At 51.9% G+C, this 22,793-nt stretch overlaps 1 protein-coding gene across 1 annotated transcript in view; it reads right to left on the minus strand.

The window, feature by feature from the left end:
- Window positions 1-22,793, minus strand: part of LOC102458139 (scavenger receptor cysteine-rich domain-containing protein SCART1-like) — a 39,007-nt gene that overhangs the window by 11,853 nt on the left and 4,361 nt on the right. The window contains exons 2-6 of the mRNA XM_075934406.1: window positions 10,509-10,823; window positions 9,968-10,273; window positions 1,682-2,005; window positions 1,289-1,603; window positions 546-860 (exon numbers count right to left, since the gene is read on the minus strand). Coding sequence (XP_075790521.1) covers window positions 546-860; window positions 1,289-1,603; window positions 1,682-2,005; window positions 9,968-10,273; window positions 10,509-10,823 — 1,575 coding nt within the window. The remainder of the gene's footprint in view (window positions 1-545; window positions 861-1,288; window positions 1,604-1,681; window positions 2,006-9,967; window positions 10,274-10,508; window positions 10,824-22,793) is intronic.

The following is a 22,793-nucleotide window of genomic DNA, read 5'->3' on the forward strand; positions in this document are numbered from 1 at the left end:
GCTGCAAAACTTCATGCTCCCGCCTCCTTCCCAGCCCTGCCCTTTCACCCCCTCTGGCCTCGCTCCAGGTAACTCAGTCCTACCCCTTGGCTCCAGTTCCTGACTTCCGACTGGCTCTGCCCTCTCAATCTGCCCGTGACTCATGTCTCCAGTTCTGTCTCCCCGCTCCTGTTCTAACCACTCCCCAAAACTGCCACGTCTTGGTCACTGGCACTGGGCCCGTCTCTGACTGCTCACCCCACACGGGCAGCCACACAGATTCCCACAGCGTATTTGTGGGCTCACCTAGGTGACTGCTCCGTGCTACTCAGCACCTTCAGCTAACTAACCCTGCTGCTTTCCCACGAGCTGTATTCTCATTCCTGGGACGGTCGGTGACACGGCGCCTGTCACTGCTGAAACTAAACTCAAACCCACTTCACCAGGCGCTGTGAGTGTGAAAGTGTCTGTGCTGAAAAGTGAAGACGTGAAAAACTGCTCCCAGGCCTTTCCCTTGTGTCAGACATGCAGAGGGTGCGTGTCAGCGTGGAGCATGTCAGAATTACCAGTGCAAGTGATGTGGGTCTCTTCCGCACGGTCATCACACGACTGCTGTTCCCACGGGCTGGAGGGGCACTGCCAAAGGGAGCTGTGCTGCTCACGGCATGTAACATGGTCCAGCCATGTGGGACCAGAACCTTCTCCATACACAGGGCCAGACTCAATATTCCTTTTGTCCCCACAGTTCAGCTGCTTGCAGATGATTGATGCAGTGACTGTAGACATCTGATTGGAGCAAACGCTGCCCCACGTCCCATTGTAGAAAACCTCCAGCCGCCCGGCACAGTCACTGCCACTCACCAGCCGCAGGTCTGTGAACTCTAGAAGAAACGCACAGACGTGCAATATAAATGGTCTGATTCTGAACATAACAGGGGTGAGAAGAGTGAAATCCCCATAAACATGACCAGCCCCAGGCATTGTTCTGCACAGGCCAGTGCCTGCAAGAGTCACTGCAAGAATCAGAGACTCTTCTGGCCCCCACATGCCCATTAGAAATGCAAGGGGCACATCTGGACAGTGCCCCCTTCACGGCCGTTACACGCACAGATAGTCCAGCGATAGCTGTAACTGCCCCTCCCGGGGGACACAAATGCAACGAGAACTCATGGGAAATGGTGACTTTCTAATCATGATCCCAGTAGGTAGGTTGGAGAGACACAGAGACAGTGAGAGAGTTTCTACCATTCCCAGCTGTCTCCTCACATCCCCTGGTAACCAGGCTCCCAAGAGCGCTCCCAGACCAGACCTGAGCAGAGAACTCCCGCGTCCTCCTTGTGTCTGCAGTTGTGCTGACCCCAGGGTGCGAAAGGACAGGCCCAGAGATCGGATTCGTTCCCAGAGCACTTCACATCGTCCAGCCAGATCTGCCCGGACCCTTGCCCGTAATGAGCAGAGACAGTTGCATTGATGGCGCGTCCACATCCCAGCTGTTTGCAAACGACATCGGCGTCCGGCAGGTCCCAGGAATCATCACAGACTGTCCCCCAGGTGCCATTGTAATAAATCTCCACTCTCCCGGCACAGCGACCCGGCCCATTCGCCAGCCTGATCCGCCTGCTCCCTGTGGGACAGATCCCAGCGGTTAGTGCTTGTCGCCCTGCTGCCCAGAGCACGTGTGTGAGATCAGGAAACGACTCACCCGAGCAAATGACACCGACGTCCTCGGCAATTCCTGCCTGGGCCGGCTCAGATGTGGAGTTGTCACAGCCAATCAGATGAGTTTCGTTCCCTGCACACTGGACCCTTCTCAGCCCCACGGGGCCCGCGCCTTGCTCAGACGAAGGGGGGTTATAAGCTCTCTCAGCAGCTCCGCACTGGAGCTGCCTGCAGACCACGCTGGCATCGTTCATGTCCCACTGGTCATCCAGCACCCGGCTCCACACACCTCGGAGGGAAATCTCCACTCTGCCGTCACACCGGCCATCTCCACTCAGCAGCCGCAGCGCCCCAGAGAGACCTGGGCCTAGCAGACAGAAAACACACTGAGTATCATTCACTGCTGTACACTAGAAATAACACAGGGTGTGATGCTGTGTGGAATAGGGAGGATGGTTTGTAATATAATTTGTACCAATATTATAAATGTTCAAGGAATTTGATGAGCCAGATAGCTGTGAAAATGTTATGACAACCAAGCAAGATAATCTTGTTGAGATGTTTCCATCACCTCTGTTTTGGGAGTTACAAATGTACTAGAGGATTTACCTGGCGTGACTGAGGTCCATAACTCAAGTAATTTTTGTTTTTTGGAACATAAAATGAAAAGGCTCCTGCTTCATTTCAATCATTGCTCTGGGGCGGGGTGTGGATTGAAGTACCAGGCTGTGTTAGAGAGAAAGGACATCCCCACCCATCTCTCACCGCAACAGCTTGGGGACAGGTGAAATGCACCTCTCCCTGGCTGCTGCAGGTCCAGTGGGCACAGCTGGAGAGGGGAGCATGATCCCCATGTGGGGCAGGTCCAGATTCATCTGTCCTCTGTGCTCCCCAGCCAGAGTGAGGAATGCAGCAAACGGTGCACTTCCCCCTCGCTCCCTGCCAAAGGGAAGCAACCAGCCATGTCCCCATATGAACTGTTGTGGGGAGCGGTTACACATTTACAAAAAAGCCCACTTTTGAACAAGCCCAGAAGCAGCATATGGAATTTGGTGGTTGTAGCTCTTACCGTTGAGGAGGAGTTCTTGAACAAACAGACTCGCAGATGGACAGACAGATGCACAATTTGAATATAGACAGATATGGTACATCTGTATTTGAAACTTGTACTGTGCATCTTGGTGACACCCCCAGACAGCTTGGCATCAGCACTGCCTATCCCGTTTGATGTCCCATAAAGGCTCATGTGCAATACAGTGAACCCATGGAAAGGATCCCGTGGATACACCTTATGAGTCAGCAAGAGATGGAGGACCTGCCTGTGGCCAGAGAGCTCTAAGTCTTTTCCGTGCCATCTGCTATAAACTTGTGTTTGGAACAAAGAACGTACAAGCCAGGTGGCAAAAGAATATAGAAAGTAGCTGCATCTTCTTCATTTTATCTTCTTCCCAGCTCAGCTTGTCAGTGGAGTAACTTCTCCTAAGGAATCTCTGAACGATGGTCTGAATGACCCATCCCAGCTATGGACGTGTTCCAGAGGGACTTTCAAATTAGCAAACTTGCCAGTACTGCTCAGAACCTGATACATGAACTCTGATGTCTCTGTGGATATCTAAGGGAATGTCTACACAGCAGAGCTAAAGACCAATTCAGCTACACAACTTCAGCTATGTCAATTGTGTAGATTAATTTGAAATTGCTTATTTTGGCTTTTTGACACTGTCGACACAGCAGAAAGTCTGAATTAGAGCACTCCTCCTCCAATTTCCTTACTCCTCATAAAATGAGGGTTATAGGAGTCAGAGTAAGCAGTCCTCCAGCTTGACAGTATTTCGACATTATGTCGAAATAAAGGCTTCTAGTGCAGATGCCGACTACGTTATTTCAGAACAATGTCAGTTATTCTGAAATAACACACCTGTGTTGGTGTACCCCAAGTGTTTTACCATTTAACAATTTTTGTTCTTTTTGACATAATAAACCTTTACTTTGAGACAGGAAAGGATGGGCTAGCAGTGTGTTATTTTGGGTAACATGCAAACTTACATTGACTTGGTAACAAGATCAACCCTTTGGAGTCAGAAAAACATTTTGGCTGTTTCTAGACTGGCCAGTTTTTCCGGAAAATCAGCCGCTTGAATTTCCACAAAAGCACTGACTTCCTACTGTAAGAAATCAGTGCTTTTTGCGGAAATACTATGATGCTCCCGTTCGGACAAAAGTCCCTTTTGTGCAAAACTTTTGTGCAAAAGGGCCAGTGTAGACAGCTGAGATTTGTTTTATGCAAAAAAGCACTGATTGCAAAAATGGAGATCGGGGCTTTTTTGCGCAAAAGCGCGTCTAGATTGGCTATGGACGCTTTTCCACAAAAAGTGCTTTTGCGGAAAAGCATCCGTTCCAGTCTAGACGCTCTTTTCTGCAAATGCTTTTAACGGAAAACTTTTCCGCTAAAGGCATTTGCGGAAAATCATGCCAGTCTAGACGTAGCCCTTGTGTATTTGAACAATGTTTTAAAATAGTTTCTCTGTACTGGACTGAGGTGCTGACTGAGAGCCAAAGAACTGCCATGCAATAAAGGGGCTGTGCGATTTCTTTGTTCGGCTTCATAATAACTACTGTGGGGATCAGAAGCACAGTTTGTGACTCGTTAGTGAATTTAATTTCAGTGTTACCAACAAGTTTTGAGAATATCTGTTCTCCCTTTTGCAACCTTGGCTTTTCCGGTGAGGGCTGCACATTGGGCCACGAATAGAGCACATGAAATTATGGACTCTTTCTAAGTAAGAAGGTATAACAAGCAAGAAGAATGTGTTACAGGGAACAAACTTGGAGAGCAGATATGGTTTTGTTTGGTTATAAGTGGAAGGTGCTGTGAGGATTGTAGCACACTGAGTGTTACACGGGCTTTTGCGAGCAGATCCCGTACATGAGTGGGTGAGGGCATTCCTGCAGATTGCCAGTCTGGAAAATCTCTGTCTCTATGTGTTTGTGGAATTGGGGCTGGGGTTTTAGTCTCTTAATCCAGGTTTAAGTACCTGGAAGCCAGTGAATGGTGTCTGCATGGGCACTTAACGGTTGGGAGGTGAAAGACTTTCATGGGGGTGGGGAGGGTTTGGCCAATGAGAGAGCAGGGCTCATGCTGGTCAGGAACAAGCTGTTGTTGGTCATTTCACTTGGCTCCCTCTGATCTTTGCTTAGAGGGTGGCAACTTTCTTGGTTCACCTGATTCCAGAGCAGGAGTTCCCAGTGTGAGATAGAACCTGGCACTGATGTTCCCACTGGAGCTGTGCCCTGAAGTGTGCTGCCACTTCTGAGTCCAAGCTATGGTTCCAGCTAATCCATGCACAGATATGCAGGTTGGGCGGGGGGGACATTTTCTGTAGGGAATATTGTGACTCCCTGGGGATGTGCCTGTGTCTCAGTACTGTGGTTTTCAGACTATGGGTTGTGACCCAGTACTGGGGGGTGGAATGTCAGGGGCTGGGTCTCGTTGCTCAGGGTGATCAGGTGACCAGTGGAGGAGCTAAGGCTGCTCCCTGCCTGTCCAGGCACCACAGACTATACTGTTACCCAGAAGTAGTCAGCAACAGACCTGGTTCCTACAAGGGAATGGGGAGCGCACAGGGCTCCACGCACTGCCCCCGCCCTGAGCGCTAGCTCCGCACTCCCATTGGCTGGGAACCTGCTGCTGGCTGCTCCTGGGGGCAGCATGGTCTGCAGTTCCAAGAGAGGCAGGAGACTTCCTCAGCCCCCCCTGCTGCACTGCTGACCTGGAACTGCTCAAGTTAAGCCCCTCCTGCCGCAGCCCTGATCCCCTCCCCAAAGCCAGAGCCCCCTCCTACCCTCCAAAACTCTCACCCTCAGCCCCACCCTGGAGCCCACACTCTAGTTACATGACGTTGGGTCGTGGGCATCAACCATTTTTTGCAACTGAGTCATGAGGAAAAAAGGTTGAAACCCACTGACTCGGGATGTGCGTGTGTCTCAGGATCAATGAGCTACCTCACATGAAACTAAAATAAGCAGGGTCCTTCAGCAATGGCCAGTGCACAGCCAGGCAGCAGATCAGGAAGCACTCACCGAGCCCAGAGGCGGGCGGAGCCAGGAGAGACTGACATGGGAAAGACAAGCAGAAGGGCGGGTGCAGCCACTGTGGCTGGCATGGTACGTACTAGCAATGGCAGCCTGACCAGTGCAGAGTGTGTCCACTGGATCCAAACCGCCCAAGGGTCTTGAAGCCCAAAGAGCATTTCAAGACTAATGGTATGTCTATGCTTGCCCCCTAGTTCAAGCTAGGGAGGCAAATGAAGCATACCGAAGTTGCTAATGAAGCATGGGATTTAAATATCCTGCGCTTCATTAGCATAGTCGTGGCCGGTCGCCATTTTTAAATTCCGGTCGCCCGATTTAACTTGCTGCATGTAGACGCAGTAGTCCAATCCAAAACCCTTCCCTCAAATTAACTGTTCCTCAGTACCAGTTAATTCGAGGGAAGGGTTTTGGATTGGACTACTGCGTCTACATGCGGCAAGTTAAATCAGGCGACCGGCATTTTAAAATGACGACTGACCTCGAATATGCTAATCAAGCGTGGGATATTTCAATCCCGTGCTTCATTAGCAATTTCAAAATGCTTCATTTGCCTCCCTAGTTCGAACCATTTTAAAATGCCGGTCGCCCGATTTAACTTGCAGCATGTAGATGCGTTAGTCCGATCCAAAACCCTTCCCTTGAATTAACTGTTCCTCCTCATTGCACGAGGAGTACCAGTTAATTCGATTAAAGAGTTTTGGATTGGACTACTGCGTCTACATGCGGCAAGTTAAATCGGGCGACCAGCATTTTAAAATGGCGACCGGCTGCAAATATGCTAATCAAGCTTCATTAGCAATTTCGAAATGCTTCATTTGCCTCTCTAGTTCGAACTAGGGGGCAAGTGTAGACGTACCCGAAGAGTGAAATCCCGGCCCCACTCAGGGCAATGGTAGAACCTGCATTGACTGTCACAGCAGCAGGTGATTTCCCTACGGCTGGGCTAGGAGAAGTCAAGTTTGCAGCCAGGGTAGTGTGAGAGTAGAGAGCAGCCTTGGGGATTCCCAGGGCTATAACTGGGCACTACAGGCCCATGGCTCATGGCTATAGCTGGGTACCACAGGCTCTCAGGAAGGGCAGAAGGTACCAAGAGTTTTCCATTAGGAGGGATTCTCCTTCCAGGGAGGAACCAGCACCCTCCTGTGCTGAGGAGTTCCCTCTGGGAACCAAGGGGTGGGCTGGGTGGCTAGTTAGGGCAGACAGGCCATGACTGCAGCAGGCAATACAGCTGGGAATGCAGAGAGCAATGCTGGGGAGAAGCCAGAGAGCTGTGAGATGATCCCCCCAAGGTACATAGGTACCCGCTGGGAGGGAGAGAGCAGACAGGCTGAGGTGCTGGGCAGGACCCTGTAGGCTACTTTTGCCGTGCATTGGCACCAGCGACACTGGACTCTATGGAAGAGCTCTGGAAGCTACAAGCACATTCCTAGCAGGAAGGTTGAAATCTGAGGCTTCTGCAGTGGATTTGTCTGGAAGGACCCCAGCTCCAGCCAGTCTAGAAGCTCTGTGGAGACTTTTCTCAGAGGGGTTAGCTGTGCTAGTCTGTACCTGTAAAAACAAGGAGTCCTGTGGAAACTTAAAGACTGTCAGATTTATTTAATAAACTGAAAAAACAACAAATAGTCTGGTAGCACCTTAAAGCCAACAAGACGTGCAGATGGTAACTTTTTAAAGTTCATCCTGTCCAGACTAACTTGACTACCCCCTGAAGATGTATTTGAGAATAAGATTTTATGGGTAAAAGCCACTTGGTCAGATGTATTGCCAGGATTTCACTCCGTCATCAGATCCATGTAGATGAGGTTTCTAGACATAGGGAAATGAAGCAGCAATTTAAATAATCACCACTTCATTTACATCAAAATGACAGCCACACTGTGCTGATCAGCTGTTTGGCAGCACAGCGCGGTCGTCTGGACGCTCCACGGTCAACAAGGGAAGCCTTTGTCCACCGTCCCGTTATGCCTCGTGGAATGAGGTTTACCAGGGAGCTTGACAACGGCTTCCCTTGTCGACCGTGGAGCGTCCAGACTACCGTGCTGTGTCACCAAACAACTGATCGGCACAGCGCGGCAGCCATTTTAATGTAAATGAAGTGGCAATTATTTAAATTGCCTCTTCATTTCCCTTTTTCGAGTACACTAATACATCGACGGAGCCATGTAGTTTAGACGTACCTTTAGACCTGAAATATTCAGCATCTGCATCAGGGCAACTTTATTGCTGGTATTTCCTATTCCTGGAGCATTTAGTTTTGACTAACTAGCGCTGTTTACCGTTTTTGTGGGTGAGGGAAATATCAGAGTGGGTCGACAATTCAAAAGTGTCCCCATGAAGTATTTCAAAAGCCGTTTTTCAATTTTTAAGGAAATCCAAGAGATTTGGATGTGGAAATGGAATGACAATCTTTGTTTAGATCAGGGTGGGTAAGATGCAGCCTGCAGGCTGGATCTGTCCCACCTCGCCCGCAGATCTGACCTGCAGGATGCTCTGACCCGCCAGAGCCATCAGGCACAGAGCAGAACAAGTCACTTTAAGTTTTTGCTGCACATTTTGGCTCTGCTCTGGGCACCAGTGGAAAAGGGAGGCTTTGTGCACACTGCTCCCAACAGTATCCAGCCAATAGGGGCTGTGATATTTTGCTGGGGGTGGGGCCAGCACACAAAGCCTCCCTTCCCCCGCACCTGGAGCAGAGTGCCACATAGAGCAGCCAGCAGTTTTGAGCAGCCTGGAAGTGTGGCAGGCAGGCAGCATTTAGGGACTGCTTGCTGGTAAAAGCTTAGGTAAGTGCCTCCCGGATAGAGCCTGCCTGCCTATTGGCGTCTCACCCCCTCCCTGCACCCAAATTCCCTGCCCCAGGGCACCACCTGCTCCTGCCCCAGGGCACCACCCAAACCCTCTTCAACCTCCCTCCCCCAAGTCATAACTCCCTCCCAGACCCTGCACCCCCTCTTACATCCCTCACCCAGGCCAGACTCTTCTCCTGCACCCTATTTCCCTGCCACAGGTCACCACCCAAACCCCTCCTGTCCCCCTCCCCCAAGTCACAACTCCCTCCCACACCCTGCACCCCTGCCTACACTCCTTCCTCAGGCCACAATTCTCTCCCGCATCTATGACCCCAAACTCCTGCCCCAGATCACAGCCTCCTCCTTCACCCAAACTCTCTCTCAGACACCACATCCTCTCCTGCACCCTAACCCACTACTCTGAGCTCCTTTCCGCACCCAACCTCTGTTCCAGACCCCACAGCCATTCTATAGAAAAGTGTGGCCCTTTAAAACTTGCCAAAATCTTGGAGTGGCCCCCATCAGAAATTATTGTCTACCCCGGTATAGATTTTAATTAATAGCTTGATTCATTTGAACTTTTGGAAAAAGAAAAATTCAATTTTCCTTTTCATATTTGGGTTGACAAGTTTTCTCCCTTTCTCCCCCTTTCTATGTTTTCATCTTTTATTCCATTGGAAAAAACAGAAAGAAGAGAAAAAAGTAAAAAGAGTGTGAGAAAGCAGGGGAAATAATTTTATCAGGCTTTTTCAACTGGAAAGGTTGAAAAGAGTGTTAAAATGTGACACAAAGTGCTACTTTCTCTGTGGCATGGTGCCAAAAATACCCTTAGGCACTCAAGGGAGAGAAGGGAAATGTTCATTTTCTACACTTTATAATTCAGCCAAGGGAAGGGATTTTGCTGCACTAGGGAAAGGCCCCTCCCTGGCCCCAGCACTGCCCCCCTTCCAAACAGCAAAGCCTGCTGCAGTCAGTGAGGGGGCTGGGCTGCACGATCTCCCAGGTCTCTTCCAGTTCCATGATGAAATCTTCTCAAGAAGGTGTCGAGACTATTTTACAGAAAGTGGAAAGTGTGAAGCAGCCGCCAGCTGGGAGTCTCTAGTAGCTCCCCCTCTAATTGCTGTGGCAGTGATTTGGAGAAGGATGGGGACATGGAATTGGGAATATTTATCTAACCCACAGGAGAATGTGTTGCCCCTGCAGCCCTGCCCTGCCCAAGGACAGACTTGCTGACATTTTTGCTGGAGAACCCAGGGCCTTCCCTGGCCACAGCTGTTCCTTTGTGATGCTATTTACTGTGATTTTATTTTCCATAACTTTGCAATTATCGTACAAGGTTGAGGATCCAGCTCCCCCTCCCCTCGCTGTGCCCTGAGGTCCCCCTGCTCTGGGGCAGTGTCACACACTGAGGGCAGGTGTCACTAATCCAGCATTGCTCCTGCACTTACCTGAGCAAACCACACCGGCATCATTGTCGTGTGAGCATGGAGAGGCCCCCAGGGCAGTGACAGGGCAGTGCCCCAAATGGGGCTCAGTCCCTTCACAGTGAAATGTGTCTGCCCAGACAGGGCCGGTTCCCTTCCCAAAGTGCCCTCCTCCTGGCACCGACACAGCGAATCCGCAGTCGAGCTGATGACAGAGAACGTTGGCGTCTGAGAGATCCCAGCGCGAGTCACAGAGGGTTCCCCAGGCACCACGCACCTGGATCTCCACCCTCCCGGAGCAGGCTGTGCTGCCGTTCACCAGCCGGAACCCTGTGAGCCCAGGGGAGAAGGGAGAAGGGTTTAGAGAGATGATGTCTTGGAGCTATTCTGTAGCAAATAGTTAACAAAAGGAGCCTCAGGGGGCATTTGGTTCCTGTCTCATTATCTTGGCTTGTTTGGGGTTTTATCCAGCTCCGCTCCCTACACAGGCAGATCCCTACCTCACCTCACCCTAATGCAGAATACACAGGAGCGTGATTTTAAAGATGTTGCACTGAGTCCTTACGTGAGCACGTGACACCAGCATCGTTTGCATGTGAGCACGTCTGATTCACTCGAGAGACCCTGGGGCAGGAAAACAGGAGAGACTCATTCCCCACACACTGTAATTCTTCAGTCCAGACCGGCTCTTGTCCTTCGCCAAAGTGAGCGCCTCCGAGGACCGATGCAGCTATTCCACACTGCAGTTCAGTACAGATGACGTCGGCAACTTTGAGATCAAAGTGCGCATCACAGACTGTAGCCCACGTGTCTCCATGTATTATCTCCACACGTCCTGAGCAGGCAGTGTCCCCTCCAACCAGCCGGGGCTTCACATGTCCTGGAAAGTCAATGAAGGCTGAAAATTATAAGGGGCCTTTGGTAGTAGGGATGCTTGAGTGCCATAAAACAGTGTCTAAATGCTCATTTCTTGTTCTGTGGCCTAGCGACGGCAGCAATAGAAATAAAAGGGCAATGAATAAAACCTGGGGAAAGGGGGCACTAGAGGAAATCAGTCAATATACGTAAGATGACAATATGAAGAAAACTGATAATGGGAGCTAAAGACCCCTAAGTGTAAAACTCATGGCTGGCGGGGCTAAGAGCAATGAGTTTATGAGGAACAAACAAACAAACAAAGCCTAACAATGGTGGAGGCCCATTAGAAATGGAGATGGTAAAACTGTTAATAAGGAACCAGAAAAGCCAGAAGTGCTCAATAAACATTTTTAGTTGTGGATGACAAGAGGGTGTCTGTTCATATTTTGTGAAGAGGATGAACCGCTCTCCAGTCTGCTGGTACCAAAGGAGGATATTAAATGGCATCTACCAGAGTTAAATATTTTTAGTTATATCCACAGACCTGAATAGCTGATAAAACCACAAAATAATAGAAATGTTGGATTGGAAGAATAATATAAATGTTGGGTTGGAAGGAACCTCAAGAGGTGAGCTAGTCCATGTCCTCATACCAAGGCAGGCTTAAGTAATCCTAGGCCATCTCTAAAAGTTTTTTATTTAATTTGTTGTGCAAAGTCACCAGTGACGGCTGTTCCAGCGATGGCTTTGTAAGCTATTCCATTGCTTAATGAGGGCTATTGTTAGAAAGCTTTTCCTAATATCGAATCTGAATCTCCTCCCTTGCTGCAGTCTAAGGGTATGTCTACACCACAGCACTAATTCGAACAAACTTAATTCGAATTAGTTAATTCAAACTAAGCTAATTCGAACTAACGCATCTAGACCTAAAAACAAGTTCGAATTAGCATTTTGCTAATTCGAACTAGCATGTCCACATTGAGTGGACCCTGAACCGAGGTTAAGGATGGCCAGAAGCAGTGCTAACAGGGCATCAGGTTAGGACTTAGAGCATGGAGCTGCTGTCTCAGGCTAGCTGAGGGTTGTGCTTAAAGGGACCCAACCCCCACCCCGGACAGACAGTTCTCAGGGTTCCCCGCTTGCTGGTCTAACTCGATGAGGGACAGCAAAACAGTCCTGGCTTGGAGTGCCCTGAATGCCCACACTAGGCACATCACAGCACTCGGCCATCAGCCCGGTTGCACTTGCCGCAGGCTGCCATCTGGGGGGGGGTATCAATCGGGGGGCTGCAGGAGAGCTTCCACCCCGAGGAGCCCGCAGAGCCACCCCAGTCCTTCCCATTGGGGGCTTGTACCCCAGTCCTCCCTCACCTCCATCCACTTACCCCTCCCTAGCCCCCCTTCCTGATGTACAAAATAAAGGACACGTGTGTTCAAAAATAGAAACTCTCTTTATTGAACAAAACTCCGGGAGACTGGGAAAAGGAGGTGGGAGAGGGGAAGACAGAGGGTGGGAGAGGAGAGGGCAATTAAAATGATCAGGGGTTTGGAAGAGGTCCCATATGAAGAGAGGCTAAAGAGACTGGGACTTTTCATCTTAGAAAAGAGGAGACTGAGGGGGGATATGATAGAGGTCTATAAAAGCATGAGTGGTGTGGAGAGGGTGCATAAAGAAAAGTTCTTCATTAGTTCCCATAATAGAAGGACTAGAGGACAGCAAATGAAATGAATGGGTAGCAGGCTTCAAACTAATAACAGAAAGTTCTTCTTCATAAAGCAAATAGTCAACCTGTGGAACTCCGTGCTGCAGGAGGCTGTGAAGGCTAGAACTAGAACAGAGTTAAAAGAGAAGTTAGATAAAGTCATGGAGGTTGGGTCCATGGAGTGATATTAGCCAGAGGGTAGAAATGGTGTCCCTGGCCTCTGTTTGTGGAAGGCTGGAGATGGATGGCACGAGACAAATGGTTTGGTCATTGTCTTTGGTCCATCCCCTCCAGGGTACCTAGTGTTGGCCACTGTCGGCAGACAGGCTACTGGGCTAGATGGACCTTTGTTCTGACCCAGTACAGCCATTCTTATGTTTTTATGTTCTAAGATCAGGGCTCAGGGTCGGAGTCTCACTGGACCACCTTGATATTCATGAAAACCTGCTCTTGGGTGGCCAGGCTGGCAGCTCTCCTGCTCTAGACAGCCACTTTCCTGTGCCTAGTGCAGAGGTCGTGGACTTTGGAGGCTTCCCCCCAAACCTCGATGAGGTCTACGATGTCCGCACTTGACCAGGAGGGCTCCCGCCTCTTGCGGCCCCGGGCAGGCTCCCGGGAGCCACCAGCCTGGTCCCGGGAAGAGGCGGAGGTCTGGGTGGCAGCGAGTGGATGGCTTGTGCCGTCCCAGGTGCAGGGTCTGCTGGCTGGGTGCTGGCAGGCTTGCACCTGGCCCAGACACCGTAGCCAGACCGTGCCCCTTTAAGGGCTCCGGGGCCGGGAGGGGGGCAGACAAGTTTCCCTGGTGGTGCCCAGAGTGGCCACCAGGGCAAGCTGGGAAGGGCTAGCCTCCCACTAGTTCGAATTAAGTGACTACACAGGCCTTAATTCGAACTAGGCGTTAGTCCTCGTAGAATGAGGTTTACCTAGTGCGAATTAAGCGCTCCGCTAGTTCGAATTAAGTTCGAACTAGTGGTTTGTATGTGTAGCGCCTATCAAAGTTAATTTGAACTAATGTCTGTTAGTTCCAATTAACTTTGTAGTGTAGACATACCCTAAGGGACAAAGAAAACAATTGACAAACAGGCTTTCACATATGTGCAGACTGTTCTCGGGTCTCTCCTCCATCTTGTCTAGACTGAAAATGTCCAGTTCTTTCTACATTTCATCATAGATCATGTTTTCTAAAGCTTTTACTCTGTTGCTCTCCTCTGGACACTCTCCAGTTTGTCTTTATTGTTCTTAAACAGTGATGAGCAAAACTGGACACAGCACTCCAGCTGAGGCCTCAGCAGTGCTAATTAGCGCAGGACAATTACCTCCTGTGGCCTGCCTATGACTTTCCTGTTAATTCAATTCAGAATGAAATGTCCTGTTTTCACAACAGCATCACAACTCAATCTGTGATGCACTATAACGTCCAGATCACTTTCTGCAGTACTGCTGCCTGGTCAGTTTTTCACCTTTTGGGGGGGGGTTATTTGATATTCCCTTCTTAGGGCTAGTACTTTGTGATTGTTTTTACTGAATTTTAACTTCCTGATTTCAGGCCAGTTCTCCAGTTTATCAAGATCATTTTGAATGTTAACCTTCCCTTCCAAAAAGCCTGCAACCCCTCCCAGTTTCAAGCCATCTTCACATTGCGTGGGCCTATTCGCTACTCCATCATCCACGTCATGTAAGAAAATATTGAGTAGTAAAAGCCCTAGGACAGGGCTCTAATGTATTCATCCACAGGAACACAGCAATCCTAGAGAAAGGGGTTAAAGCAATTGACAGCCTATAGGCCCATATCTTACCTAAAGTTCAGCAATTCTCTGAAAACCTGGGCTGACTCAGCTTATCCTAGGAACTCCTGCTTCTGGGAATTGTGTTTCAGGTTCCTTCCTTGCAGCCCCTGCTCCACCTCCTCTTCATCAGAGCTCCTTTTTAACAATCCCCCAGCTCTCTGTGTAAAATGTCCTACCTGAGGGGCCTCTCCCAAGTTAGGGGGCTTGGCTCAAGTCATAACCAGGAGGGCTGACTAGTAGCCTGGTGGCTAAGGGGTTAACCTAGCCAGGTGTCTGGTCAACCAATAACAATGCAGGTAGGGATTTCAAACTGGGACAAAGGAATTTTTATCTTTTCTCTCCTTTGCCAGTGTCAGAGCAGTTTCTTCCAAGTAATAGGGAGATGGGAAGGCCTGTCTCTCTCCAAGAAAAGTAGAGCAAAGTTTGGTTAAAGTTTTGAGCCCATGGGGGAGGAGGGTCCCTCATGAGTAAATCAATTGGTGGCTCTTGCCATGCAGAAACCTCAACTATGCTTGCAACTCTAATTTTTTTTTATATTAAGAAAAGTTTGTTTTCTTTTTCTTACCAACCAGTATTGGTTCATTTTTGTGTCCTAGGAGGTCTGTCGGTCTGACTAGGAGTCAGCTACCAGTGATTGCAGCTTGTTTTCTCTTTTCTTTTCAAGCTCTTTGGGGAAAAGAGATTGATGTACCCAGGAGGTTTTAGGGAGGAGGTTTCCCAAGTGATCTCTTCCCTGGTTTTCCTGGAATACTTGAGTGGTGGCAGTGGATATTCCCCAAACTACAGATATTCAGATTTGGGGAGGGGGGGTTGTACCAGAGTCTGTAGAGACAAGGTTTTGGAGTGCTCTTGCGTGCCCCCACTTCTGCATTTGTCATGGCAGAGGGGGAACAGCCTTGACAGCTCAGTTTCACTAGATTCAAAAGTTCAAAGGCCTTGACACCTGTATTGTCAGTTACATACCAGTGACTGGGTTCTCTGAGGGTATGTCTACACTACAAAGTTAGTTTGAACTAACTTTCATAGGTGCTACACTAGCGCTCCGTTAGTTCGAATTTAATTCGAACTAACGGAGCGCTTAGTTCGAACTAGGTAAACCTCATTTTACAAGGATTAAGCCTAGTTCGAACTAGCTAGTTCGAATTAAGGGCTGTGTAGACCCTTAATTCGAACTAGTGGGAGGCTAGCCCTTCCCAGGTTTCCCTGTGGCCACTCTGGCCAACACCAGGGAAACTCTATTGCCCCCCTCCTGGCCCCGGAGCCCTTAAAGGGCCATGGGCTGGCTACACAGTTTGTGCCAGTTACAAGGCTGCCAGCATCCATGCCAGCAGACCCTGCACCTGCCACACCATGAGCCAGCCACCCGAGGACACCCAGCCCTCCACTGTTCCCCAGGACCAGCCTGGCGGCTCCCAGGAGCCTGCCCGGGGACTCAAGAGGCGGGCACCCGCTTGGTCAAGTGCGGAGATCATGGACCTCATCGAGGTTTGGGGGGAAGCCTCCAATGTCCACGATCTCCGCACTAGCCACAGGAACGCGTCTGTCTACAGCTGCATGGCTGCCAGCCTGGCCGCCAGGGTCCACCAGCGCAGCCGGGAGCAGGTGCGCTGCAAGATTAAAGACCTGCGGCAGTCCTACTCCCGGGAATGCCTGCCAGGGGCCAACCCGGAGGCCTGCCCCCACTTCCACGCCCTGGACCGCCTCCTGGGGGCTCATGCCGTCCCTGCCCCCCGGGACGTGATAGACCCCGGAGCAGAGGGACCGCTCCAGGAGACGGAGGAGGATGAGGAGGGCTCTGAGAGCCAGGAGCCTGCCAGCAGCCTGCCCAGGACCCGGGACCCCCGAGGCACCCCACAGAGCCGCTCGCCTGTGTCGTCCGAGGCCGGGGAGGTGTCCACCTGTGAGTACCATCGTGCTCCCCTTATGTGTACGCGGGGCTGGGGCGAGAGGGAGCCCCGGGACAGTGCGCCTGGGCCTTGCCCACCACGGAGCAGCAGCTGGGGATCCTGCAGAGGCCCTGGCCTTGCAGAGGGGAGCTGGGTTTCACACGCCTGGGCCCCTGGGGTAATTGACCGCTGGTCTTCTTGCACCACAGCCGCAGCACCTGGGCCTTCAGGGCGCACCACACCGCCTGCAGCAGCTGCCCGTGCCCGGACAAGCAGGAGAGCCAGGAATGAGGAGTACTACCAGAGGCGGCACCTCCGGTTCCTGGATCACCAGCTCTGCACTCAGGGCCACTGGGTCCAGGAGGACCTGAGGCTGCGCCGGAGGAGTTTGGAGGCCCTGGAGGAGCAGGGCCATGCCCTGCGAGGCCACCTCCAGAGCCTGTTCGACTGCTTCCCAATTCCTCCTGCTCCCCCTCCTGCTCCCGCTCCTGCTTCCTCCACACCCCCCATCCCTCCTGCCCCCCCTCCACAACCATTCCCCACCGACGCCCCCGGACCCGCAGTATGGCGAGATGGGAGAGGCAGCCGGACTCCCACCCCTGAGCTTTTCTTTCCCTTCCTCCCTTCCCTCCCCTTCCAGCTCCCTCATCCCAGGTTTCCTCCTCCCCTCTCCCACCCTCATTCCTCCCTTCCCCCACCCCAGTTATGTGAAATAAACATACGTTTTTGTTTGAAAATTCAGGTGTCTTTATTTTACAGTAGGTAGGGAGGGGAAAGGGGAAGGGGGGGGGTAGGGTGGAAGAAGGCCCCAGTGGGGCATTCAAGGGAGAGGTCAGTCCTCCTCCTCCACCTGGAAGCTCTCCCGCAGGGCTTCCCGGATCCGGACGGCCCCCCGCTGGCCTTCCCGGATGGCGGTGGTGCGGGGCTGACCGTAGTGTCCAGCCATGCGGTCAGCCTCAGCCATCCAGGCTGGCAGGAAAGCCTCCCCCTTTCGCTCACACAAATTGTGGAGCACACAACATGCCGCCAGAACAGGAGGGATGTTGTGCTCGGCCAGGTCCAGACGGGTGAGGAGGCATCGAAAGCGGGCTTTCAGTCGCCCGAAGGCCCCCTCCACCACGATGTGGGCCCTGGTCAGCCTGGCATTGAAGGCCTGGTGGGAGGGATTGAGGTGCCCCGTGTAGGGCTTCATCAGCCACGGCTGTAGGGGGTAGGCGGCATCCCCCACCAGGCACACGGGCATGTCCACGTCCCCGACCCTGATGTGGCAGTCTGGGAAGAAGGTCCCGGCCTGCAGCCGCTGGCACACGGAGGAGTTGCGGTACACCCGGGCGTCGTGTGCTTTGCCGGACCAGCCCACATTAATGTCCGTGAACTGTCCCCGGTGGTGACACATGGCCTGCAGGAGGATGGAGAAGTACCCCTTGCGGTTCAAGTAACGGGACGCCTGGTGTTCCAGGGCACGGATGGGGATGTGCGTCCCATCGATGGCCCCCCCGCAGTTGGGGAAGCCGAGGGCGCCGAACCCCCGGATGACAGCGTCCGGGTCGGCGAGGCGGACCACCCTGCGGAGCAGCACCCGGTTGATGGCCTTGACCACCTGCGGAGAGAGACACAGCAAAGCGCCAATCAGTGGGGCGCCCGGGTGGCTGGGAGCGTTCGTGCCCTGGCAGTGCCCCGCGCCCCACTCCCGGAAGCAACCCCCCGGCAGCATGTAGTACAGCCAGGACAGACCGACCCCTCCGGTGTGGGGTGCTTTTGCCTCCTCCCGCCCCCCCTTTGTCCCTGGTGTGGCCCATCCCCTCCTCGCAGCCCCCCTCCCCTCCCGGCACGGTGGCCGACGAGTGCCGTACCTGCATGAGCACCGCTCCAACTGTGGATCTCCCCACGCCGAACTGGTTCCCGATGGATCGGTAGCTGTCCGGCGTGGAGAGCTTCCAGAGGGCGATGGCCACCCGCTTCTGGAGGGGGATGGCGGGCCTCATGCGAGTGTCCCTTCTGCGCAGGGCAGGGGCGAGCCACTCGCAGAGCTCCAGGAATGTGTCCCTCCTCATCCTGAAGTTCTGGGTCCACTGTCGGTCCTCCCAGCGCTCCAGGACGATGCGGTCCCACCAGTCGGTGCTGGTGTCCAGACGCCAGACGCGGCGGGGCACGGCTGTGCCGGAGCACCGCCGCGGCTCCTCCACAGCCCCCAGGGCGGCCAGGTGGAGAGTCAGGGGGCTGATGTGCACCAGGAGGTGCCAGGCAGCCTCGAGCCATTGGTGGCAGGCTTGCAACAGCAAGTCCAGAAAATGCACCAGAAGGTGCAGGGCGAGCTCTGGCTCCATGTTGCCACCTGCGGCGGCGGCCCCAATGGGAAGCACCGACACAGACGGGCACAGAGACCAACGCTTTGCTGTCCCTCGGCGAGGTTGGCAAGCAAGCAGGAAAAGCTGAGAACCGGCTGTCCAGGGGGGTCCCTTTAAGCTCGAGCCTCAGATAGCCTCAGACAGCAGCCACACAAAGCAACTACAGACCTGATGCCCTGCCAGAACCAGTTTCTGCCGCCCTTAAATGCCCCCCTGCGTCCAATCAGTGTGGACGCACTAGTTCGAATTAGGAAAACGCTAATTCGAACTAGTTTTTAGTTCTAGACGCGTTAGTTCGAATTAGCTTAGTTGAAATTAACTAATTCGAACTAAGTTAGCTCGAATTAGCGCTGTAGTGTAGACATACCCTGAGCCACTCTCTGCCTCCCTGAGATATGTGGGGAATCTCAGGTGGGGGCTGCCCTTTGCACCCTGGTGGAAAATGTGAAACTAGCAGGAAAAGGAACTGAGGTACAGATAATATTCACAGAAATACAGATTTGCCCCAAAAGACCCTTGGATGTATCAACAGGGGAGTAATGAAGAGACCAGACTGAAATGCAGAATTTCCAATTTACAGGACATTTTACTATTTTAAAGTTTCCTGTGGACTGAAAATCAGGCTTAAATTAGTTTGGGAAACTCCAGACCGTGGTGTATCCAGATTTGCTACCAGGAACTCCAGAGGATGCTGAGTAACACTGACATTCTTGTCAGTTTCATCTCTGCTAACACCAAGGCAAGCATGCTAATTTCTCAGTCCACTGCTGGGACTCTGGGGGTATGTTTAAAATACACCCCTCTTATGACAGAGGAATGTAAATTAGATGTATAGAAAGTGCAAATGAAGCCAGGATTTGAATTTCCCATGCTTCATTTGCATAATCGCATCCTGGGCGTTCTTTCAAAAAAACGCTATTTCAAAAGTAAAACCGTGATCTCAAATCCTGGTTTGTCAGATAAGTTCCAACCAGCTCTCATGGGGAGCTGCGTCCAGTTTTAGTGCCCACATTCTAAGATGGATGTTAAAAAACTAGTAAGGGCACAGAGGAAACCCACAATAATGATTCTAAAGCTTGAAAATGTGCCCTGCAGAGAAATATTTTATGGAGCTTATAATAAAGATGACTGAGAAGTGCCTTGGCTGCAGAATACAATAAGTACTGTCACAGGGACAAGCATGGTAAATTAATGGCCTTCAGAGGCATAAAAAGAACGAGTGGATGGAAAGTAAATGTAGACACATTCCTGTCAGCGGTACAGCACGCGTTTTTCACAGTGATTGTGAGGAACAAATTACCCAGGAAAGCAGAAGATTCTCCACATTCTGAAATGTTCAGAACAAACTGGTTGCCTTTCCAGAAGATGTGCCTTAGCCAAACACAAGTTATTAGATTCAGTACAGGAGTAGTTGAATTATGTTCCCCTAAATTCTATTATTCTATTATATTTAAATAGAATTAAGTTCTCTAGCCTTTGTTACCTAGGTGGTTAGATTAGATGATCTAAAACTCCCTTCCATTCCTAAAATCATTAAAGCTATAGCCTGGTGTACACTAGCACTTTTGGTCGAATTTAGCTGCATAACATCAATTTTCTAAGCACTATGGGTATGCCTACACTACCCCGCTAATTCGAACTAGGAGGGTAATGTAGGCATACCGCACTTGCAAATGAAGCCTGGGATTTGAATTTCCCGCGCTTCATTTGCATAAGCGGGGAGCCGCCATTTTTAAAACCCCGCTGGTTCGAACCCCGTGCAGCGCGGCAACACGGGGCTCGAACTAGGTAGTTCGGACTAGGCTACGAGGTGTACCGGTAGTTCGGAATAGGAAGCCTAGTCCGAACTACCTAGTTCGAGCCCCGTGTAGCCGCGCTGCACGGGGTTCGAACCAGCGGGGTTTTAAAAATGGCGGCTCCCCGCTTATGCAAATGAAGCCCGGGAAATTCAAATCCCGGGCTTCATTTGCAAGTGCAGTATGCCTACATTACCCTCCTAGTTCGAACTAGCGGGGTAGTGTAGACACCCTATCACACTACCAAGGCCATTCTGCCAAGTTAAAGGGCTGCTGAAGTCTATTTTGGATACTCCTGCTTTTACAAGAAGGGTACGTCTAGACTACATGGCTCCGTCGATGGAGCCATGTAGATTTGTTGTTTTGGAAAAGGGAAATGAAGCCGCGATTTAAATGATCGTGGCTTCATTTACATTTACATGGCTGCCGCGCTGAGCCAACAAACAGCTCATCAGCTGTTTGTCGGCTCTCGCGCTAGTCTGGATGTTCCCCCTGTCGACATCAAAGCCATTTGTCGGCAGCCCCGGTAAACCTCATCCCACGAGGAATGACGGGGCTGCCGACAAAGGGCTTTGATGTCGACAGGGGGAACGTCCAGACTAGCGCGCGAGCCGACAAACAGCTGATCAGTTGTTTGTTGGCTCAGCGCGGCAGCCTTGTAAATGTAAATTAAGCCACGATCATTTAAATCGCGGCTTCATTTCCCTTTGCCTACAACCCTAATCTACATGCCTCTGCCGACAGAGGCACGTAGTCTAGACACAGCCGAAGTGTCACTAATTTTGAGCTTGCATGGTCGAATTTATGGTAGTGTAGACCCAATGTTGATAAAGTTTATGTTCCTGGCCTCCAAGAGGCATCCCAAAGTGTCTCACTGTGACCACTCTGGCTGTAACTTGTGCCTCTCCTGGTGGACAGCAAAGGACCCAGGAAAGTCTGAGTTCCATTTCCCAAATGGCCAGCGTTGCGAGCACACCTCAGAGCAGACAGCACAACTGAGCTGCAAACATGCTGCTTCTACAACCAGCTGCGAGTGATCCTAGAGTGGGACCTCACCAGCTAACCAAGCCAGACCCTGGAGTTGGTCCAAGACATTTCAGGCAGCATGTGAAGGACAGCGTGGTTGTGGAGGGAGAGGAGGAGGAGGGCAACGAAACTATCCAGCGAGTGAGCTGCAAAAGCCAAGAACTTTTCATCACTTGGAGACAATCCCCTTCTCACAGGATGTCTCACGGTCGGGTACTTATCCCAGGGAGGGCACTTCTGGTGAGTTCACAATTTTTTTTCTTGGTACAAGCTGGTTAAGGAAATTGGGTGTGATGTGGGGTGCGCTCTGTGCCTACACGCAGGGCCGGACTAAGGGGTGGGCTAGCCGGGCAGCTGCCCAGGGCGCCAACCTACAGGGGGCACCCGGCTCCCGACGGGCTGCAGCAGCCACCCGGGGTGGAGGCCGTGTTAACCCCCTCAGAACCGGCCAGCAGAGCCCTTCCCCCTGCAGCCGCAGGGCCTTGCATGGCCAGGTGCAGCCCGCCCCAGGCAGCCCCCGTCTACGCTCCATTGCCAGTGGCCGGGCCGACTGGGCAGTGCATGTGCCGTGCGTCCACCTACACGTCCTGGGGGCAGGCCTGCACATGCGCCGTGTGCCCGGAGGCGGGGCCGCACGCCCCGGGGGCGGCACCACGCGCCTGGGGCCCGGGGCACCGAAATGGCTCGAGCTGACCCTGCCAAGGAGTAATGGTAGTTTGGAATAGGAAGCATAGCGGACATTTAAAAATGGCAGCGCCGGGCAAGATGCAAGTGAAGCCCGAGAAATTCAAATCCCGGGCTTCATTTGCAACTCCGGTTGCCTACATTACCACCCTAGTTTGAACTAGGGTGGTAGTGTAGACATACCCAAAGAGACCTCAGGAGTCATCGCCGTGTGCCCAGAGGAGGGGCCACGCAACCCGGGGGTGGGCCCACACATGCGCTGTGTGCCTGGAGGCAGGGCCACGTGCCTGGGGCCCAGGGCACCAAAATGTCTCGGGCCAGCCCTGTGTACACAGGGGACCATAACAGCTTGCGAACATGTCTGGAGGTGGAGCAGGAATCCTCCTGCACATCTCCATGAAGTGCTCAGATAAGAACTCTTTGATCCTTCTCACATGGTTTCTGGGGAGGTCTTCATAGAATCAAAGAGACCTCAGGAGTCATCGACTCCAGCCCCCTGCACAAAGCAGAACCAACCCAACAAACCATCCCAGCCAGGGCTTTGTCAAGCCAGGACTTTGTCAAGCTAAGACTTCCTTATTCCTTTCTCCACAGTAGGACACCTTCCCACGCCAAGCCAGCAGTAAGTGGCCTGGCATCATTACAGCCCAGAGCATTGCACACAAGGCCCAGGTTTCTGGCCTCATCCAGTCAGCATCAGCTGCCCCTCACTCTGTGATTCAGAGAAGACTGATATCTTGCATGGCAACCTGGATGCAGGAGG

This window comes from Pelodiscus sinensis, chromosome 1, assembly GCF_049634645.1.
Source record: "Pelodiscus sinensis isolate JC-2024 chromosome 1, ASM4963464v1, whole genome shotgun sequence".
Lineage (NCBI taxonomy): Eukaryota > Metazoa > Chordata > Testudines > Trionychidae > Pelodiscus > Pelodiscus sinensis.